Source organism: Spea bombifrons, chromosome 7 (genome assembly GCF_027358695.1).
Source record: "Spea bombifrons isolate aSpeBom1 chromosome 7, aSpeBom1.2.pri, whole genome shotgun sequence".
Lineage (NCBI taxonomy): Eukaryota > Metazoa > Chordata > Amphibia > Anura > Pelobatidae > Spea > Spea bombifrons.
In genome coordinates, this window is record NC_071093.1 from 41942235 (window position 1) to 41960581 (window position 18347).

The 18347-nt window shown below is 42.4% G+C and overlaps 1 protein-coding gene across 1 annotated transcript; it reads left to right on the forward strand.

The window, feature by feature from the left end:
* The first annotated feature begins 1021 nt into the window (after positions 1–1021).
* On the forward strand, positions 1022–16413 carry CRAMP1 (cramped chromatin regulator homolog 1). Its single transcript, XM_053471897.1, has 22 exons — positions 1022–1146; positions 1616–1899; positions 6576–6766; positions 7094–7247; positions 7457–7540; positions 7849–7897; positions 8328–8422; positions 8751–8874; positions 9070–9151; positions 9337–10326; positions 11116–11293; positions 11442–11623; positions 11899–11967; positions 12400–12481; positions 12803–12907; positions 13166–13347; positions 13506–13568; positions 14658–14856; positions 15038–15196; positions 15395–15525; positions 15711–16137; positions 16173–16413. The coding sequence occupies exons 1-21, from the start codon at positions 1097–1099 to the stop codon at positions 15876–15878; spliced, it is 3621 nt and encodes a 1206-aa protein (XP_053327872.1). The 5' UTR covers positions 1022–1096; the 3' UTR covers positions 15879–16137; positions 16173–16413.
* Positions 16414–18347: the final 1934 nt, after the last annotated feature.

Genomic DNA, 18347 nt, shown 5'->3' on the forward strand with positions numbered 1-18347 from the left:
AGAATAAAAGTGAAGTAGCACATGTCATATAACAAAATTTCTGTTTGTGAGGATATTTGTCATATTTTAAGGATTGGAGATAAATCCCTAATATTTTTGTTATATATATATATATAAATATATTATGATTAGAATGTTAATTATTTACATTATCAAACACTTTAAATTCCATCTAGATTGCCATTCATTAGCAGGGAATGTTATGCAATACTTAATTACATTCCTAGACCTGACTTTTAGTTTCAGATTTATGGAGGATTTTTTTAGGTATCTTTCCTGGTTGTTATCTTTAAAAATGTTTATAAATTTCTTTGTTTTGTTTTTTTTGCAATTTTCTTTGATGTCTCTCTATTATCTTCCATAATAGGGATGATATTAGTTGTTTTATTGCATGAAGGATAATGTTTTGTGTTTCAGAATTTTCTGGAGGTTTTAAGAATGAAAATAGAGAATTTCATAAAGTAATTCTTTAATCTTCAATTTCAAAAAATGTGGTTGTTCTTTTGGGGCTAAATATTGTGGATTTTGGAATCCATTGTTGTGGGGCATGTTGTCTGCCCTTTGGAAACGTGTTTCAGAGTCTGTTGTAATGGGTGTGAAGATCTCCAGTTTCTTTGTGTGGGGCTGTGTGATTTGTTGTTTTTATTCATTTTTAATTGTAGTTTAAATAGTGTTTTTTTCTTTTCTTAAAATCTATATATTTAATTTGAAAGGTTTCAAGATGATGACGTAGCAAGCAAAGTTCAGATCCTCTCTCAGTCCCAGTGTTTGTCCCCCCCCAAATTGGAAGCCGTGCTGTTTAAAATCAGAAAGGGCCCTTGAGGGTCCGAATACGGTTTCTGAAAGCTGGGGGTCTTGGCTTTCCGATGCGTGTTTTGGGGGGTCGATACGAGCCCCCGATCGGGAGTTAGGGGCAGTTTTGTGAGGGGTCTCCCTCCGCGCTTTTGCTGGCTTGGAGCGTGCAGTTTGGTGGAAACGAGTTTCCAGCCCCAGCCAGAGACACGCAGAAGGAGACGAGGGCGCAGAGCAGAGCTGCTCTTTCCTCCGTTAATATGGGCGATCCCGGGCGAACCGAGGCTCGGGACAGCACGGAACCATGGTGAGGAAGAAGACGACCCCCGAGGGGTGCCGGGGACACCGGAATGGGTAGGGATCGGCGGCTCCAAATCACTTTTTATGACGGCGAGCGAGCTGAGTCGAGGCGGCTGCTGCCTGATCATCATGTCGGGTTTCTTGCTGAGGCAACAACAAAAAGCTGCCCCGATGTGTCCCCTTTACCTCAGCCCTCCGGCCACTATCAGGGCCCGGGGACCATGCCCAGGGACCCCTCTGCCCCCCAGCCCACCCGGGAAGCCCATCCCGTGGAGTTTAGAGGGGGATCCAGCCCAGGTTGTGCAGTCGGGACAGTGCAAGAGCATTTGTCACTAACAATGGCGGCCATGTTGTTCAGAGCTCTCTGCTTGTGCCTCTCTCTTTCTCTCTAACTTCTGATTGTTGCCCCAGATTTGGGGTATTTGGGGTTGATTTGTAGGCCCAGAGGGGGTGTTGAGGGGCCGGGGTAGCAGTTGGTGGGGTAATGGTGTGTTTTTGTGTTTGAGCCTCTGCTGTTTTTTAGGATGACAGTGAAGCTGAAGAGTGGAGAGACGAGGTTGAGAAAACCAAACAAGAGAGCGCTGGGACCTGAAGAAGAGAGAGACACCACAGAAGTGGAAGAGCCAGGGGTCAAAGGGGGAGGTGAAGACCTTCCCGAGACCCCCGACGGGGGACCCCAAAAGGTCCCGACACCCCAGCAGCCGTCCGCCGGCCAGCAGGACCAGCACCATTTTCTGAGGTCCAGCGTCAGGCCGCACAGTAAGAGGATAAGGAGGGATTTCTGTGGCACCAGCACAAAAAGCAAAGGTACGGACCCCGCGCAGCCGCCGGACCCCGCGTGTGATGGGGCTCTGGGGGCTGACCGCGCATGCACACCCACCGGCACCCACCCAACAATTAACTTTTGGGGTAAACGGAAACAAAATGTAGGCGCGTTCACGGCGCCGGTGATGGTGCGCACACTCGCCCCCAGCCTGGGGCAATGTCACCCTAAATTAAAGGGGTGACTCAATAAAAGGGGGCAAATGGATGCTTTTATAGCGTGGAAATTACCCTCCTTTTAGGAATAATGTTCTGTTTTAATTTAAATAAAGTTTTCCTATCGTGAAGGGTGATGCGCGCCGCTGCGCCCTGCGTAGAGATGTGTCCCGCGTGACGCGGACAGAAGATGGACGCTGACGGGCTTTCTGTGGACGGTATGCCCAAGCAGCTTAACCCTTTAAGTGCCAGAAGGGCAGGTAGCAGACTGGGCAGCGGTGATATCTTGCCCTCCTCGCCTTCACGGGTTTAACCCCTTCAATGCCACACGCAAGTGTTAATTGCTTTGCTCATCCAGCGCTCAAAGGCTTAACCTGTTAAATGGCAGGTGGGTAACGGCGTAACTGGAAAGCCAATCGCTGTATACTTATCCGACCCGCCAAGGGCTTTTAACCAGTTAAATGCCAGATGAGTGGCCAGCGTACTATAAAGCTGCAATTCTCCTTTTAACGATTTAATCTCTTTAAATGCCCCACGAGGTGTAGTTGCTTGCGCAGGCAGCCCTGAAAATGACAACCTCTTAAATGACAAACTCGTAACAGCATAACTGGAAAGCAATGCTTCGCCTACCTATGTGACTCCAAAGTATTTGTAACCAGTTAAATGCCAGATAAGTGGGTAACCTACTGTAAAGTTGTGATTGCTTACACGACTCGACCCTCGGTGGTTTAACCCTTTAAATGCCACATGCATTGCAACGTGGTGGATCGCAGTGATTGCTTGCACATCTGACCCCCAAATGATTTAACCCTTAAAATGCCAGCCAAGTCGATAGAATAACGAAAAGCCATGATGGCTCGTCGGTGCAACCATCGGATATTTAACCCGTAAAATACTGGATGGGTGGCATGCTGAAAATAAGTGATTCACCCATGCAACCCACCGAGAGTTAACCCTTCAAATGCCAGACGCATGTGCAACATAGTAGAAGTCTGAACCTCAAACAGTTTAACTCTTTAAATGTCAGAGGGGGTGGCCAATATACTGAAAGGTAAAGCTTTGCTCCCCCGCTGTCCTTTATACGGTTTAACCCTTTACATTTCAAATGGTTGGGCAGCATACTAGAAATTAAACCTCAAACAATTTAAACCTTTAAATTCCAGGTGGGAATCCAAAATATTAAGAAGCAAAGCAATGCTTACCTGGCTGCCCTTTCACAAGTTAACCCTTTAAATGCCTTTTGGGTTAGCAGCACATTGAAAGCGAGTGCGTAATCTTTCCGCATCAGGTGGGATAATGGCTCATGGGTTCCTCTTCACATGTGCTTCTGGAACATCTAATTGAGGTTAAGTGTAATACGATCCTTAACGACTACATGGATATGTGACATAAACATGCTAAAGGCATGTTTGACAGAAGCTTCTGTTTTATGGCACCATCTGTATGATGCAAATTTACTATAATGAAACCCCCCCCAACAGTTGATATAAGAACAGTATTTATATTTCATATTTTTACACAATCTGTGAAAAAGCTTATAATAATTTAATTTTTAATTTGTATATTTAATATTAATTTGTAAATATTTTGTTCTGCATATGCTTTTTGCACAGGCTTCACTTTTTTTGTTCAATAATTTAATTTAGCGCTTTCAATTTTAAGTATATGATGCATTATTGCCCATTACATTTTAGATTTTTTTTTTTAAAATACATGGGTTAAATACATTTAAAAACAAAAAAATAATTCTGACTTTATAAATGCGTCTTGTTATAAGGATGTTTTCCATTTTTGCCCAGATTTGGAGTAAATTATTTGCATATTTCACACAAGACTTTTGAAAGCTACCTCTTGGTGCGTCACAAAAATATACCTGAAATATCATTATTTCCACTCTATTATTGATTGCCTGCTGCAGTGTAAAATTGATGAAGCCTTCGGTTACATTAAATTGTATAGCCTTCGTCTCAAATCTAGAAAAGGCTCCTTTAAATTTAATACCGTTAAATTGTGGAATGGGCTGCCATCCGAAGTCGTTTTGCCCAATTCAATCAATATATTGAAAAATCGTTTGCATACGTTTCATATCTAGAAAACCATCCAGAGTTATCATGAGTTAAAGTGGATAAAGAAATGATGATCCTGGTTGAGTCTGATTGCCTTGGAGTTAAAGGAATTTTTTTTAAAAAAATATTTTTTATGTAATTTTATTTTATGTAACTTGATGGGCAATACGTCTTTTTTCCAACCTAATTAACTATGTAACTATGTATTTTACGCTCCTACGAGGGTTGACGCTACTACGTTGTTGCGTGCACACCCATTCCTGTTTCTGTTTAGTACAGATAAAATCGGGTTGGTGACAATGGATGGGGTAATAACCAGTTTCGCCATTTTGTTGCTTTAATGACAGATACAGAAACAAAAGGTTAACAGATTATTTAAAAACCTTGGAAACGCATCTATGCTCATTACTGTTGTGTGTGTGTGTGTGTGTGTGTGTGTGTAATATATAGTTTTATTGTATTTAATAAGTCATTTATTTAAAAATCAATAAGGGTGTTAGAATAAGAATTCTGTGTAGGGGAGAACAGATAATTTCTCCAAAGTTAAAAATGTGCATAAATACAAAAAAATCATCATATATCGTGTGCATCATTTATCCAATTTTTTTAATTATTTTTTTTTTAATTAAAAAAATGGTGTATATATGGTATTACATAAAGTGCTGTTAATGTGCAGATCTGTGGATGTATCCTCACCTTCCAAATCCAATTTATATTTTATTTAAAAGATCGGTTTAAATTACAGTTCTTTAACTTTAATTTTTTTACAAATTTTGTATTTAAGAATATTCACATGATAAAAGTACAAGGGATTTTGCGGATTAATGTATAATCCTGCGGATATAAATCTATTTATTACTAACTGACCACATTCTAATGAATTTTGCAAAAAGTAATTCCAACACGTGTGATATGGTGTTTTGATATATTTAACAAAAAATAAACAGAAATATACATTAATTCAGTGCCAGTTTTTAGTGACACAGGAATATCTCAGAATTTAAGATCACAAGTTTGGGTTGAATATTTAGCACTTTATTTTATTACAAACAATAGAGCGGGTTTATGTACAAAAGAGAGATTCTGGTGCCGAGTTTTTAAAACAATGGCCGCAAACAAAATGTTCCTGTTGATTGAAGCTTGCTGTCAGTTGCCGTGGCGATAAGACCACTTTTAAGACTTTGCAGCAGAGTTGTGCTTTAAAAATAATTTTTATTATTGTTTGTTCTGTCTGCATATCTTCAAAAAATTTTTACAAAAAAAACATAAGAATTTTTTCCCCTCCTTCCTCGGTGATGAATTAACCCTTTAAGGAACAAAAGGCTTTTTTTAGGTTTTTTTTTTCTTTTTCACGCAAGTATTTTCAGCACTTTTGCTATGACTTAGTCCAACAGTACTAAAAAAAACAATAAAAAAAAAAATAAAAATGCAAAGATATCATGAATATATTTCGTTTTGTGCCTTGGCTTTTCACCAGTCCTGGGGATTTAAAGGGAAATAATGAGAGCTTTTGAGATCATCAACTTGACTATACATTGTGCAGACGCAGCTCACTGGGGTTGGCCGTTCATAATATCAAAGTGAAGTCTGTGGATTTAAATGCCCGGCTCCAAACCTCCTTGTTGCAGAATCCACGCCGATGTGTTTTAAATGGCCGCAGAATCGGCGGAGTATAAGAAGCGTTCCTATACTGAAGTGCTTTCTGTAGGATGCAGAGGAGGAGGACATCGAAGCCGCCTTTCTGCGTACACAATGTCAGATTTTCATTCTAAAAATACACTCTGACTTCATTCTGCAGTCCCACTGCTTGTGTGCTTTAGTACAATTTAATAGCACACGTGGGAGCTGTCCTCCTGATACATCCTGTTTGTGTGTATATATATATATAATATATATATATCTATCAGGAAGCATTGGATTAAAATCATGCTAAAGCAGAAATGTGGCAGGAAAAAAGCAATACCTGCCACTCAAAGACTGAAGGCTGAAGTCGGACAGAGCTTATGCCGGAGCCGTTTCCAAGATTTGAATTCCACTCCTGGCACTTGCAGTGTTAATATTATTAGTGCCAGATGTCATCTTAGTGGATTTATTACATTAATTAATATTGCGCCGGCAGATTCCAAAGCGCTATCACAATACGGGACGATGAAAATAGTTAATAATGAACTAATTAATAATGAACTGCCAATTAGAAGAAAAAAAAAGTTTGATATAGATTTCTGGTCTCTTAGCAATTATTGGGGTATTGTACAAAGAATGCACTTCCTGGAATGTTCTTTGCTAATCGGACTGTTCTATCGGTTTGCTATGGTGCTTTCCTGGAATTTTGCACCAGAGCACGGATCTCTAGATAAACCACTGGTCTGTGTTAATATTATTCAGACCCAACACTTGAGTGGCGACCGATGAGAAATTGTCCACCCTTTGTGTTTCCAGGTGTGCACAATGCAATTCCATCTCCACCCAGCTGCTCCTCGAGGGTGGCCACCAGCGCCCCAAAGACCTCTGGCCGAAATGTGGTGCCCCCTGCTGGTGAGAAGGATGAAGGGAGCACGAAGAAGGTGCGGAGACAATGGGAGTCTTGGAGCACAGAGGACAAAAACACATTCTTTGAAGCACTATTTGAAGTGAGTTGGGAAGGATTACTAGCTAACAAGCTGCTGTCCTGTATGCTTTAGCTTGCCAGTGGTTGAGCGCCCCCAAGAGCTGCCTGTTACCCACTTCAATGGTGTATATTCTGCCACATCCAGTAGACCATGGATGTAAACTTTCAGGGTAAACCTAGCACCCTGCTTAGTAACATGCAATGCGTGTGTCATTCCCTTTGTTACCACATAAGATGCTTTTCCCGTTTAAAGACCGCTTGTGGGGTGCTGGATAACTTCCAACCACAACCAAGAAGAGTTGACCCCCCAAATGAAAGGTTATTGTGATCTTGTGTTTTCTCTGCGTAGCACGGGAAGGACTTTGAAGCCATTCAAAATAACATTGCCCTAAAGTACAAGAAGAAGTCCAAGCCGACCAGCATGGTGAAGAACAAGGAGCAGGTGCGGCATTTCTACTACAGGACCTGGCACAAGATCTCCAAGTACATAGACTTCAGCAATGGTGAGACTGCCCTCCTCCAGCATCATGTACATCTCTGGCCTGTTTATGATTGTTTTCCTGCCTTTATTGTCTAAATCTTCCCCACAATATTGCTTATTTTTTTTATTTAGACTTTAAAGTGTTTGTGGATTTTCCTCTTGCTTCCTTTTTCCATGATTGACTGTGCAATCCAGCGTCATTCCCAACTTCTATCATTTTGTTCCTTGTAGTATTTTCTCGAAATCTCAAGAAGTCCTCTCAGGAGCTTTATGGCCTTATCTGTTATGGAGAGCTTCGAAAGAAGATCGGCGGCTGTAAGTGTTTTTGTTTTTTTGTGTTTGTTTTCTTCCCACCTGTGTTTTCAATCCATCCTTCCTATATTTTGATTTCTTTTGACTGCATATGATGGATTTATGCATTTATTAGCAAAAGAGAAAAAAAAGCTAATCTAAAAACAATTGTAGTTTAGAAGATTATTCGTTAGAATTGGGTATGGGTGCAGTAAAGGTTACTTCTGCTAAAAATTCAGACTTTTCTCTTTAAAACCAGGACATGTTGACTACTAGTGTGTTACTGCGAGCACCATGTCATCCTTAAAGTCTCCTACTTTTTTCCTACCCAGGTTTGGGTGACAAGAATGCAGCCAAACTGAACGAGCTGATACAGTTGGGGTAAGTAAATGTCCTGCGCTGGTGTTTCTTTTACAGCAACCAGAGTCTTGCATACAAACTGCTCTCAGGAGTCGTTTATATAATATGCTTTGGAGTGTCAGCCTTATGGACCATATACCGTTTGGTTTAGTTACCTTGAGAGCAGATAGTAGCTCTCCAGACTGACCAGGTTTATTCACTGATCCATAAATAGAGCATGGCTACCCCTTTAAATATTAGTCTTGGAACTCTTTTTAGGAAGAATTGGCTTGTCTGTTTTAGTACTGATAGGATACTGAGAATGCCAATACTTGATGAAGTCTAGAGATATGGCTTATTATCTGGCTGTTGACCCTAACTTGTTTGATCTTGTGTTATGCCAAGATATGGTTTTGGTTTTTTAAACATGGGCTAACATGGCCATATCCATTTTTTTCTCATTCATTAATAGAGCAACCACTGTGCGACACAAAGGCAGGAACCTGCGGATCAAGGCTCCCATGTGCCGAGCGTTGAAGAAACTCTGTGAACCAGAGGGCAAGACAGGTACACTCTTTAAGAGATTCTGTGGTCTGAGTATGATTGACAACACAGTAAGGAGATATATATATTGAAGGCTTGTGTACTGTTGCACTAATGCAGAGAGTAAATGTATTCTACGTGACCCAAAAATAAAACAAAGGGGCATGTTGGCTTAAAGTATTGGGATCGTGGACAATGTAAATGGCATCTGTGAAATGTATTCTCCAAAAAGAAGGAAGTCGTGTGGTATGTGTATGTATGTATATATGTGTGTGTGTGTGTGTGTATGTATATATGAATTGTGCTGTGGTCTGTTCCTCTGATGAGCTCTGCATCCCACGCTTGTCCTCAGGTGTGAGTGATGAAGAGGATCTGAAGCCAGTGCGGCTTCCACTGAAACTGCCTGTAGAGCTCCAGCCACGGAACAACCAAGCCTGGGCCCGGGTGCAGAGCTTAGCCCAGAATCCTCGACTCAGGTAAAGAAAGAAGGTCCATTGTCCAGGGGGATCAAATCTCCATGTGCATTGTGTGTCTACTTGCTATTTAAAATGGGATACAGTTTTCTCACATTGTGAATAGATTTTCTCTTTGCCACATTCTATGACAGGTGATCTGTTCTTTTGGAAAGTGGCCGTTCTATGGGCCTTTCATGTAATGTTTTTATCTCCTAGGATGATTGTGGAGTTGCATCGGAAGGTCTCCAGTCTAATTGAGTTTCTCCAACAGAAATGGGTCCTGCACGAGGTTCGAATTGTATCCTTTGTATTTTTGCAGTTAAAGAGATAAGGTGCCAACGTAAATTTTATCCCAAATGGGAAATCCGATGGTGCACCAAAAAGTCATTTTGTAGAATCAAGTTTTGTTAGATAGGAAGTGGATGAGTTCCTGCTGTTAAGTATTTACTGGGCTGTTTATGTTCCTTAAATACTATCTCTCAGCGAAAGAGCTTGGAAGACCATCAGCAAGCAGAGCTGGGGCCACAAGAACCTGAAGACGAGTTGGTCCTCTTCCCAGTTGAGTCGGCTGCTCTCTCTCCTTTACCTGGCGTTGCCAGAGTGGTGCACTCAAAGGCCTATTGTACCGTCCATTGGCAGGAGACTGGCAAGTGCAAACAAGGTGTTAAAGACATTCATCTACTGCCACCTGCCCAGATCCTTGGCACTCAGACTCGGCAAGGCACAACAAAAGTCCAGCAGAAGTGTCCCCGAGGTGGGACAGACAGTAAGCAGGGGGGCAAAGTAGATGATGCTATTGATGATTCTACAGCTGGGACTCCAACAGCAGAGAATGGCTGCATGGACAGTGTTCCTTCTGAAGGGGTTACCGATGGTCCGAGGACCCCTGATAGATCTCCTCCTGAGCTTGCGAACTCTCCAGCAGAGACAATATGCGAAGCATCTGGCAGCCAGCCACCTGCTGTAGAGGGACCATCACTAATGGATCCATCACCTACTAGTCTGAATTCTAGCCAGGACCCTATTGTTCCAGAGGAAAGCATTTGCACAGACAGCGCTTCTGCGAGCTCACCCAAGTCCCCAGAGGCTCTTCCCACAACTTCAGGAGAAGTTCCTCCAGGGCAAGGGCATACAGACCTGCAGACTGAAAACGTTCAGCCAGAACCTTGCACTACGGAAACTTCAGGAACGGCCACTCAGGAGAAGGAGCCAACGGGTTCATCCAAAGCACCCTGTGACGACTCTAACCAGCTAATAGAGCAAGTACGTCAGAAGGGCTGGAACCAACAGACTTCTGAAAATCTGACGCTAGCCGAGGTCTACCTCATGTTAGGCAAACCAGGAAAACTGCAATTAGAATATGAGTGGCTGGCGCCCCCTAGCCCAGATGACTCGAGCTCCCCTCTGCAACACAAGCAGAGACTTCTAAACTGCCTCTTGCGCCTCATCTCTACGGAAGTGAACCCTAAAACCGTAAGTTAGCGCTAACTGGCTTGCATGCGTTTCCAGGGTCCTTTTTAGCTAGGGATGTCGGTATACCTGTGACCCATTTTCTTCATGAAACAAATTTGTTTAGAGACTTCTTGAAAAAGATTCTAGAACAGGCTTCAGACTAAATGCCTTCCTTTTAATATTTTCATCAGTTGTCTAGGGAGGTGTTCTGAGATTTTGGGGATACCGTGTAATACGGTGCGTGCATCTTGTTGCCTCATCAATGACCCCACACATGCAAAATCTTACACTTCCAGTCCCACTGCGCACGCCTGGTTTCTGATCATAGATTTGAATGTGGATTGGGGTGCCTGTATAATTATATTATTTTCCCAGGAAACTTGGTAGCACGAAAGGTTCCTTTACCCGTCCCTAGTTACGAAATTGTTCCCTCATCACGTGAAACTTCTGTGCCACAACAAAACTCAACCTATCCCCGCTCTCTGACACTGCATAGTTCCATCTTATTGAAAGAGAAAAGGTTTTCTTCTAATTCCAAAAACGTTAGCTTGACGTTGTGTGTGTTTACCTTGTCAGTCCTTGTTGCTGTAGTCTAGCCTGCTGCAGCTTTCTGCATAGTAGACGTATTATAATATCCTTGGTGGGCCAAGCTGGCCCTTTACAGATAAGATCGCCAAAGTCTCGCATAATGCCCCATTGAGGCCGACGCTATGTATGGCTCCAGGTATAGACTTCCAGAAAATGGCACAACAGAAAAGATTTGTTTGGCCACTACTTGAACGTTACAACACGGTTTTGCTTGCGTTTCAGCCTTCGCAGGGTCCCGAAACGACATCGGTGGCCACGTCTCCTCTGAAGCTGCCCCAGGAGCAGGTTCTGACACCCTCACACAAAGTCATCGCCCTGTTATCGAGAAACCCCGAGTGTCTGAGTGCGCAGCCTGTAACACACATCCATACAAACTTCTCTACAGCCTCCAGTACCTCAGGTGAGTGTTCACGCCATGGCCAACTGGTTTCGAGCAAGTATTTGAAGTCCTCATGCCGGAGACAAAGTAACATCAATACGATGGCTTTCCAGGTGTTCCAGAATCCTGTATTTCCATGCTGATTCATTCATTGTTCTCGTTCCTTCAGCTTTTGGGAGCCTGTCAGGTCCGCTGTTGGTTGGCCGTCCTTTGGGGCCCGTGACAAGCAGCAGTGATGGCGCTATATTTGCAGTTCCCACGATGTTGCCTCCAAACAGTCGACATTCAAAAGTCTCCGCTCCGAGCAAGGAATCTGAAATGGCAAGTCGCCAGCAGCTGGGGGCTATGGGTGTAATCGAAGGGGAACCATGTTATGATTCATCTATGAACAATCAATCGAGGGACCTCTGTGGGCCAGTATCAAAGTACCATAGCTATGCCTACAAGATGCAGCATTATATGAACATTGCTAAAGTTTAAGTATGTGTAGAGAATACATAATCTATGAGGTTTTCGTGGCCCTCGGTTTCAGAAGTTCTGCCATGTTCCTTCGCTGTTACCCCCCATATCTTTCTTTTCCCCATATTTCTGCCCCCCCCTCATGGACCTTTTTTGTATTGTTACAGCCTGAGCTTTACCTTCCGAAGACAAAGAAACAGAGAAGCCGCCAACTTCGGAAACCCCTCGTAGTTCAGGTGAATAACGAGCCGGATGCTTCTCTAGTTCTCCAAATGCTGCCTTTTTTTATTACGTCGAGCAGCCGGATAGCTCTGGAGATATTTTTATATATATATATATATATATATATATATATATATATATATATATATATATATATATATATATATATTATATTGTTTTTGTTTTTTTTTGTGTGCGTGTACATTTTTGGGTAATTGGAATAAATACCCTCACCCTCTATTAAGTGATGACCAGGAGATGGGTCTGGTTTAACATGCGGAGGGTCACGAGTGGACAGATATTAAAATAGAAACTGTATCGCACATTACTTATCTTTCCAAACCAATGATAATCTACTAGAAGAACAGTTACATTATTAATGTGGATTGTTAGTTGATTTTTGGCTCCCTCACTTAATCAAATCCCGCTTTTTTTTTTCTTTGCAGAGAACACTTCTTCCTCGGCCGTCTGGCAGTACCTCCCCCCACATGTGTTCTTTCAGTATTTTTCCCAACTCTTCTGTTGCAGGTACTGCATTGACAAACTCTTCCTTAAATTAACCCTTTAAACTGAAGTGGTGGCCTATGGTTACATAACGACACACCATATCTAATGTACCCCATTCATAATGTCTGGCCACTGTACTCACAGAACACCCTGTCCACTCATTTAGTAGGACGGCAGGGGTTCTGTCTTCCATATTTAATTTTTCCATATTATTGGCCCGCTGTTTCACTAAATTTAACCTGTTTGCACTGGATTTATTTGTACGAACTTGCATTTTACACAATTTTGTTTTGGAGCATCGGGTAACTCCTTGCAATTTATAACCCTCTTTTCTCTTTTTAGGAAGAGGCTCTTTTCGCCCCATTCACTCTGCCCTCAGCAATGCTACTATTGCGCAACCTATAGTCTCGAAAGCAATCCCTTCCCCTGCTGACAACTCTCTATCCGGTGAGTACATGTTATCCGTAGTCGTTCAGCCTGGAAGGACTGATCAGCAAGTTAATGGACAAACCCTTATTGAATAGACGTAGACTCTGTTCATTGAGTCACGGTACTAGATTCCTTTCTGGCCCAAGTATTTAAGCGCATTACAAGTTTGCCCTCCAGACTTTAAAAACATAGAAGAGTTGTTTAATAGTTGTTTTTTTTGCCAAGCAGAGGTGTGAGTAAATTAGATATAATGCCATGGTAATCCTTGCCCAACAGGTGCTATTGATCTGGCTGCCAAGACTGCGGGTATCATCCCTGGACACTCGCTTAATGAGCTGGGGACAAACGGCTTTACTGGCATCGGCCCCATAAATCCTGATGGATTGTCTGGTGCAGCTCAGGAATCTTCTTCAAACAGTACCAGTGGAGATGCCATACAAGTGACAGTTTGCCCCCAGGTACTCTTGACATTTACCCATGAACGCTTTTATTTTCTCCAGCTGTCCTTCCCAAACCCCAAATTCACTATTTATTTATTTATTGCCACTGCATAAACCCCTTCTTGAGCATCTATCTTCTCCTCTCTAACAATTCTTTTGTGTTGTTTTTTCCCTAGGACCCTATACCCTTTATGGCCCTTTCATCTTCAAATGTGCAAGGACCAATCCCACCCTTCCAGGTATTGACACAGATTCAATCTTTGCACATTGAGTAACGTTGTGGGGTGCAATCATATCCACAGATATTCGTCTGGTAATCGCAGTGATTGGGTTGCACCTAAGTATTCTGGGTAGCAGCCTGGGGATTTCCAAAACGTCAGGTTTATTGTAAGACGTAGGGAAACCTTTTTGGTCCCTACAGTGTCTCCTAACTCTTGGCAACATTACAATGACTTTTCTTGTATAAGGTTCTGTTTCAAAATTGACAAAAGTATTGAGACACCTGGCCATTACACCAAAAGGGTTTTTTTATTACATTGCACTCTAAATACATAGACATTAATATGTAGTTGACCCCCCCCCCCCTTTCAGCTCTAACAGGTTCCACTCTTCTGGGAAGGCTTTCCAGAAGATTTTGGGGTGTTTCTGTACAAATGTTTGCCATTCATCCAGTAGAGCTTATTGTGAGGTCAGGCACTGATCTTGGACGAGAAGGTCTGGCTCGCAATCTCCGTTGCCGTTCATCCCAAAGGTGTCTGATGGGTCAAGTTCTTCCCCACCAAACTCATCCAACCATGTCTTTTATGGAGCTTGCTTTGTGCGGTGGGTCACAGTCCTGCTGGAACAGAAAAGGGTCTTCCCCCCAAATTCTGACAAAGATGGAAGCAGAGCATTGTCCAAAATGTCTTGTCCAACATCAGTGCCGGACCCCACAAATGGTCTACTGGATGAATGGGCAAAAATCCCCAAAGAAGCCTTCCCAGAAGAGTGGTAGCTGCAAAGGGGAGGGGGGGGGCAACTTCATATTAATGTCTATGTATTTGGAATGCAATGTTATAAAAGTCTCTGTTGTTGTAACGTTCAGGTGTCCCAATACTTCTGTCCATATAGTGTAATTCTGCATTAAGGCTGTTACTCCTTTATAGTGGTAACCCAAGCACTATATGTTTTTGCTCATTTTGCTAGGGTTTTTTGGGTTTGATAAATATTTAAATGTTTTTTAGTTAAAATACGTTCACCAAAACAATGACAGTTTGGTTGCGGGTGGATAATGGTACTTTGGTGGATTAAGCAAAGCACTAACAGGCTCTCTGGCTACTCTTTTCTAGAACTCCCTTTACAGCGTTACAGCAAACTCGTCCAATTGCGCTCCAAACAGCAGTACCAGCTGCCTCTCTCCCCCCAATGTTTCCTCCTTGCTGGACATCTCTCTGCCTGGCCCCCCCGATGACGTCCTATCGCAAGGAGACTCCGTCACGCACATCAGCGACTCGATCATTGAAATTGCCATTAGCTCCGGGCAGTATGGTAAGTTTGTAGCTGTCACATGTCCTGGATTAATGGTTTATATAAACCTACATTGTTGCAATGTGTTAAGGTTATAAATGTTCCAAATATCGAATATCTGCTATTCGGAAAGATAGCTGAAGTTTCTTTAAAGTTCTCTCTGCACGCCTTATATTTGTATATATTTTTATTTTACTTACAGGAGAAGCTGCCTCGTTGTCCCCAGCCAAACTCAATGACAACTCAAAGAGTCTTCCTTTCCCATCCTCGTTCCCCCAGCCGAACTGGATTGCCTCTCCCAGTCATGATCCTCAGTGGTACCCCAATGACTCCACCGATTCCTCTCTCAGCAGCTTATTCTGTGAGTATCCATCACAAAGGGCCACACGAAAGAGTATTGATGGGTTCGTGACTTGCATGAGCTTTGAAAACAGGCTAGCAGAGTTTCGATTTAACAAAAGGCAGAATGTTCTCTTGTGTCCATCAGCTTGGAGTTGGTTCAGTTATTTAGCTGGTTCTGCGTCTGTCACTAATAAGACTTTCTTTTTTCTGCTCACAGCCAGTTTCATTTCGCCTGACAAGAGCAAGAAAACCTTACCAGCATCTGCAGGAGGCGCCAGTGAAACGTCCTTACTGGACGCGAGCTCCCGCGATTCCTTCGTGTCTCGCTCTATGTCGGACGTAGCCGAGGTTAGTGAACGGAAACCCTGTCCGGTGTCATGCAGAGAAAAGCTGTGGGGGTTTGGAGATCGTCTGTAATATTGAAAGCGATATGATTGATAAAGGGATTAAAAGGAAAAGTACTGTGTGATCTCTGATGTCTTGAATGCACATGTGGCTCTACATCTATGACCCGAGTCCCTTCTTGTTTCCAGGTGGTGGATTCTCATCTGGCCTGCCTCATGAACGAAAACAGCATAGACTACATATCTCGTTTCAATGACTTGGCCCAGGAGCTTTCCAGCACGGATCCTGTACGGAAAGAACCCCCCTTTGAAGCTGGGATCGCCACTAGCGGACAGCCCATCAGTGACTCGACCTAGGAGGGTTTCGCTCCTTTCAAAATTGCGTACTCACCTCGATCACTAGTGATGAGGCAACAGACCTCCGGACCAGTTTTTGTCTTAAAACTAAAGATGCTGCATTGTAATATACTAAAGAGTAGCTAGTCGGATAATCTTTCCATGTGACCTGGCTGGTCTTAGGTTTGTATGAATACTTGCCAGTTTTACAAGTAACCATTTCATTGTCCATGAAATGTCTTTATGTGTAGCCATGTCTTTCACTACATGCGTGCAGCGGGTGTCCCCGGCGATCCACTTTTCTGCCCCGTGCAGCGCGGAGTACGTGGCCCGCGGGGTCCTCGAACTGGCGCCATCTTTGTTCCGCTTCTGTGACAGCTTGATTCTTAATGTCCTCTATGATGGCAGTTTATGATGTACAGGCAATGAGGCACTGAAGCACTCTTGTGACTTGGACAGTGGTATAGCAGCAGCATGTTACAGCCGTGTGTACGTGCAACACATCATGTAAATAGATGTCCCGTTGTCTTTCTTTTCAGGAATGTCACGTCACTTTCTTGCTTGCGTCTTCTAAGACTGGTGACGTGACTGACCATGCGCTAGCAGAATTTCCTATGGAAGGAAGAATTAATAAAAGTAAACGGTAAAATAATCCCTTTGATCACAGCATCTACGCGCAGTCCCTCTGGGAGGTGACATGGGTTTACATGTATCTTGGAGTACCCCCGGTGCCCGAATGCTGTGTTCAGCGGATGGTTTCTATCAGACTTTTCTGTATGTGAAGATTTGTTACTCTACAGAGAAAAATAAGCCATATTATTAGAAATGTGACTTTATATATTAGACTGCAAAATATGCAAATTGTGTGTTTGGGGGGGGTATATGTCAAGTAGAAAATGAGTCGTTTAATATATACTGGTACATAAACCAGCAAAAACAAACAAATTGTGCTATCTGGTGATGGGAAAGGGCCTTTTTTTTGGGGGGGGGCACATTTACTTGTCACATTTACTCATCGTTATTAACCTCTGCAGCAGGATTATGAATAATAGCCCGTTTAGCGGCGGTGTTACAGTTCCCACAATGATAGGCAAGTTTAAGGTGGTTGGACACTCGGGAAGTTTAAGGTTTGGATGAAGCATAACTAAAACCCTTCACGGCCACAGCGATCAGCTATTAAACCCGTTCCCGCTGCGAAACCAGAAGGTTCCGGCGTATATTCATCATCATCATCATCATCAGCAGAGACAGACCTCGAACGTCTTTCTTGTTAGTCGGCCCAAGAGGTGTAATCCTTTAAATTAAAATATTACTAAAGATTGGGTTCTTTTGATGTTGCGTTATTCAGCTATTTGTGTTTTTTTTTTTTTTTTCCATGGGAGAAGCCCCTATTTATATAAAAATAAGTTGCAATTTACTCTGAAATATCCAGGAATAGATTTCAGTACTTTTTATTTTTTTTATTTTTTTTTTTTACTGTTATTTGTTTGTACTATATATGTACTTTATATAAGAATCCTGTATAGTGTACGTATAAAAATAACACAACCGTCTGTAACCTCTCGGAAACTATTATGGGTTCATCGGCGCTTGTTTTATACTACGATGTAAATGATAACTTATTTCCACTCCTTGGTCTTTGGAAACACAGGTTTTTGTTTTTTTTTCTGTGGGGAACGGGTGGGTTATTTAATGAGTGGATTCGGTTTAACTTCATGCAGGTTTCCAGAAGGGGAACCCTTCTGTTTTTGGGGAAAACTTCATGTCGAATTTGTAAAATGTATTATTTTTTTTTATTTTATATACCAGTGTGTGTATATATATATATATTATTTGTGTAAAAACACAGCAAAATACAAAAATGAAAGACGATCCTGATTTTATTTTGTCTTATTTCCATTCCGTCTAGTGCATACAATAACTATCTTTTATAGTGTGGGCATGCGGTATTAGTTTTTGGGGGGGGTTGACATAAGGATGTCAATATTTTCAAATATTGAAATATTAATATCAATAGATTATCTTTTTTTTAAAGGTCCACGCTAAAGGGGAGGAATATTTGTTACTCTACAGGAACGTATACACAGTGATATATAATAAATGTAATAAGATATATCTGGGAACCTCTGACATGGAATCCGGTGTTCAGAATGATCATCTCCCAAGAATCGTCTCCCTTGCTATCTATCTATTCCTGGGTCGATGAAGATGAATGTCCGCGTGGTTCTACTGGATCCAGAAATGGCCGGAACAGATGATGGGGAGTGCGTTGGAGGCAGCGTTGCGTGTGCTGCTCTGTTCCGGTAGTCGGGGAAGTGTCTGGCGTGACGCTCGTACGTTGTTGGGTAGACATGCAGTTTAATGACCCCGTGAAGTCCATAGTTTATTCCGGTTCCCTACATTAGAAGATACAGTGAATGCCATCCCATCACAGTGTTTGTAATCATTGTTTTTGTAGAGCCTCGGCTGACTCTTGAACTTTTTGGTCAT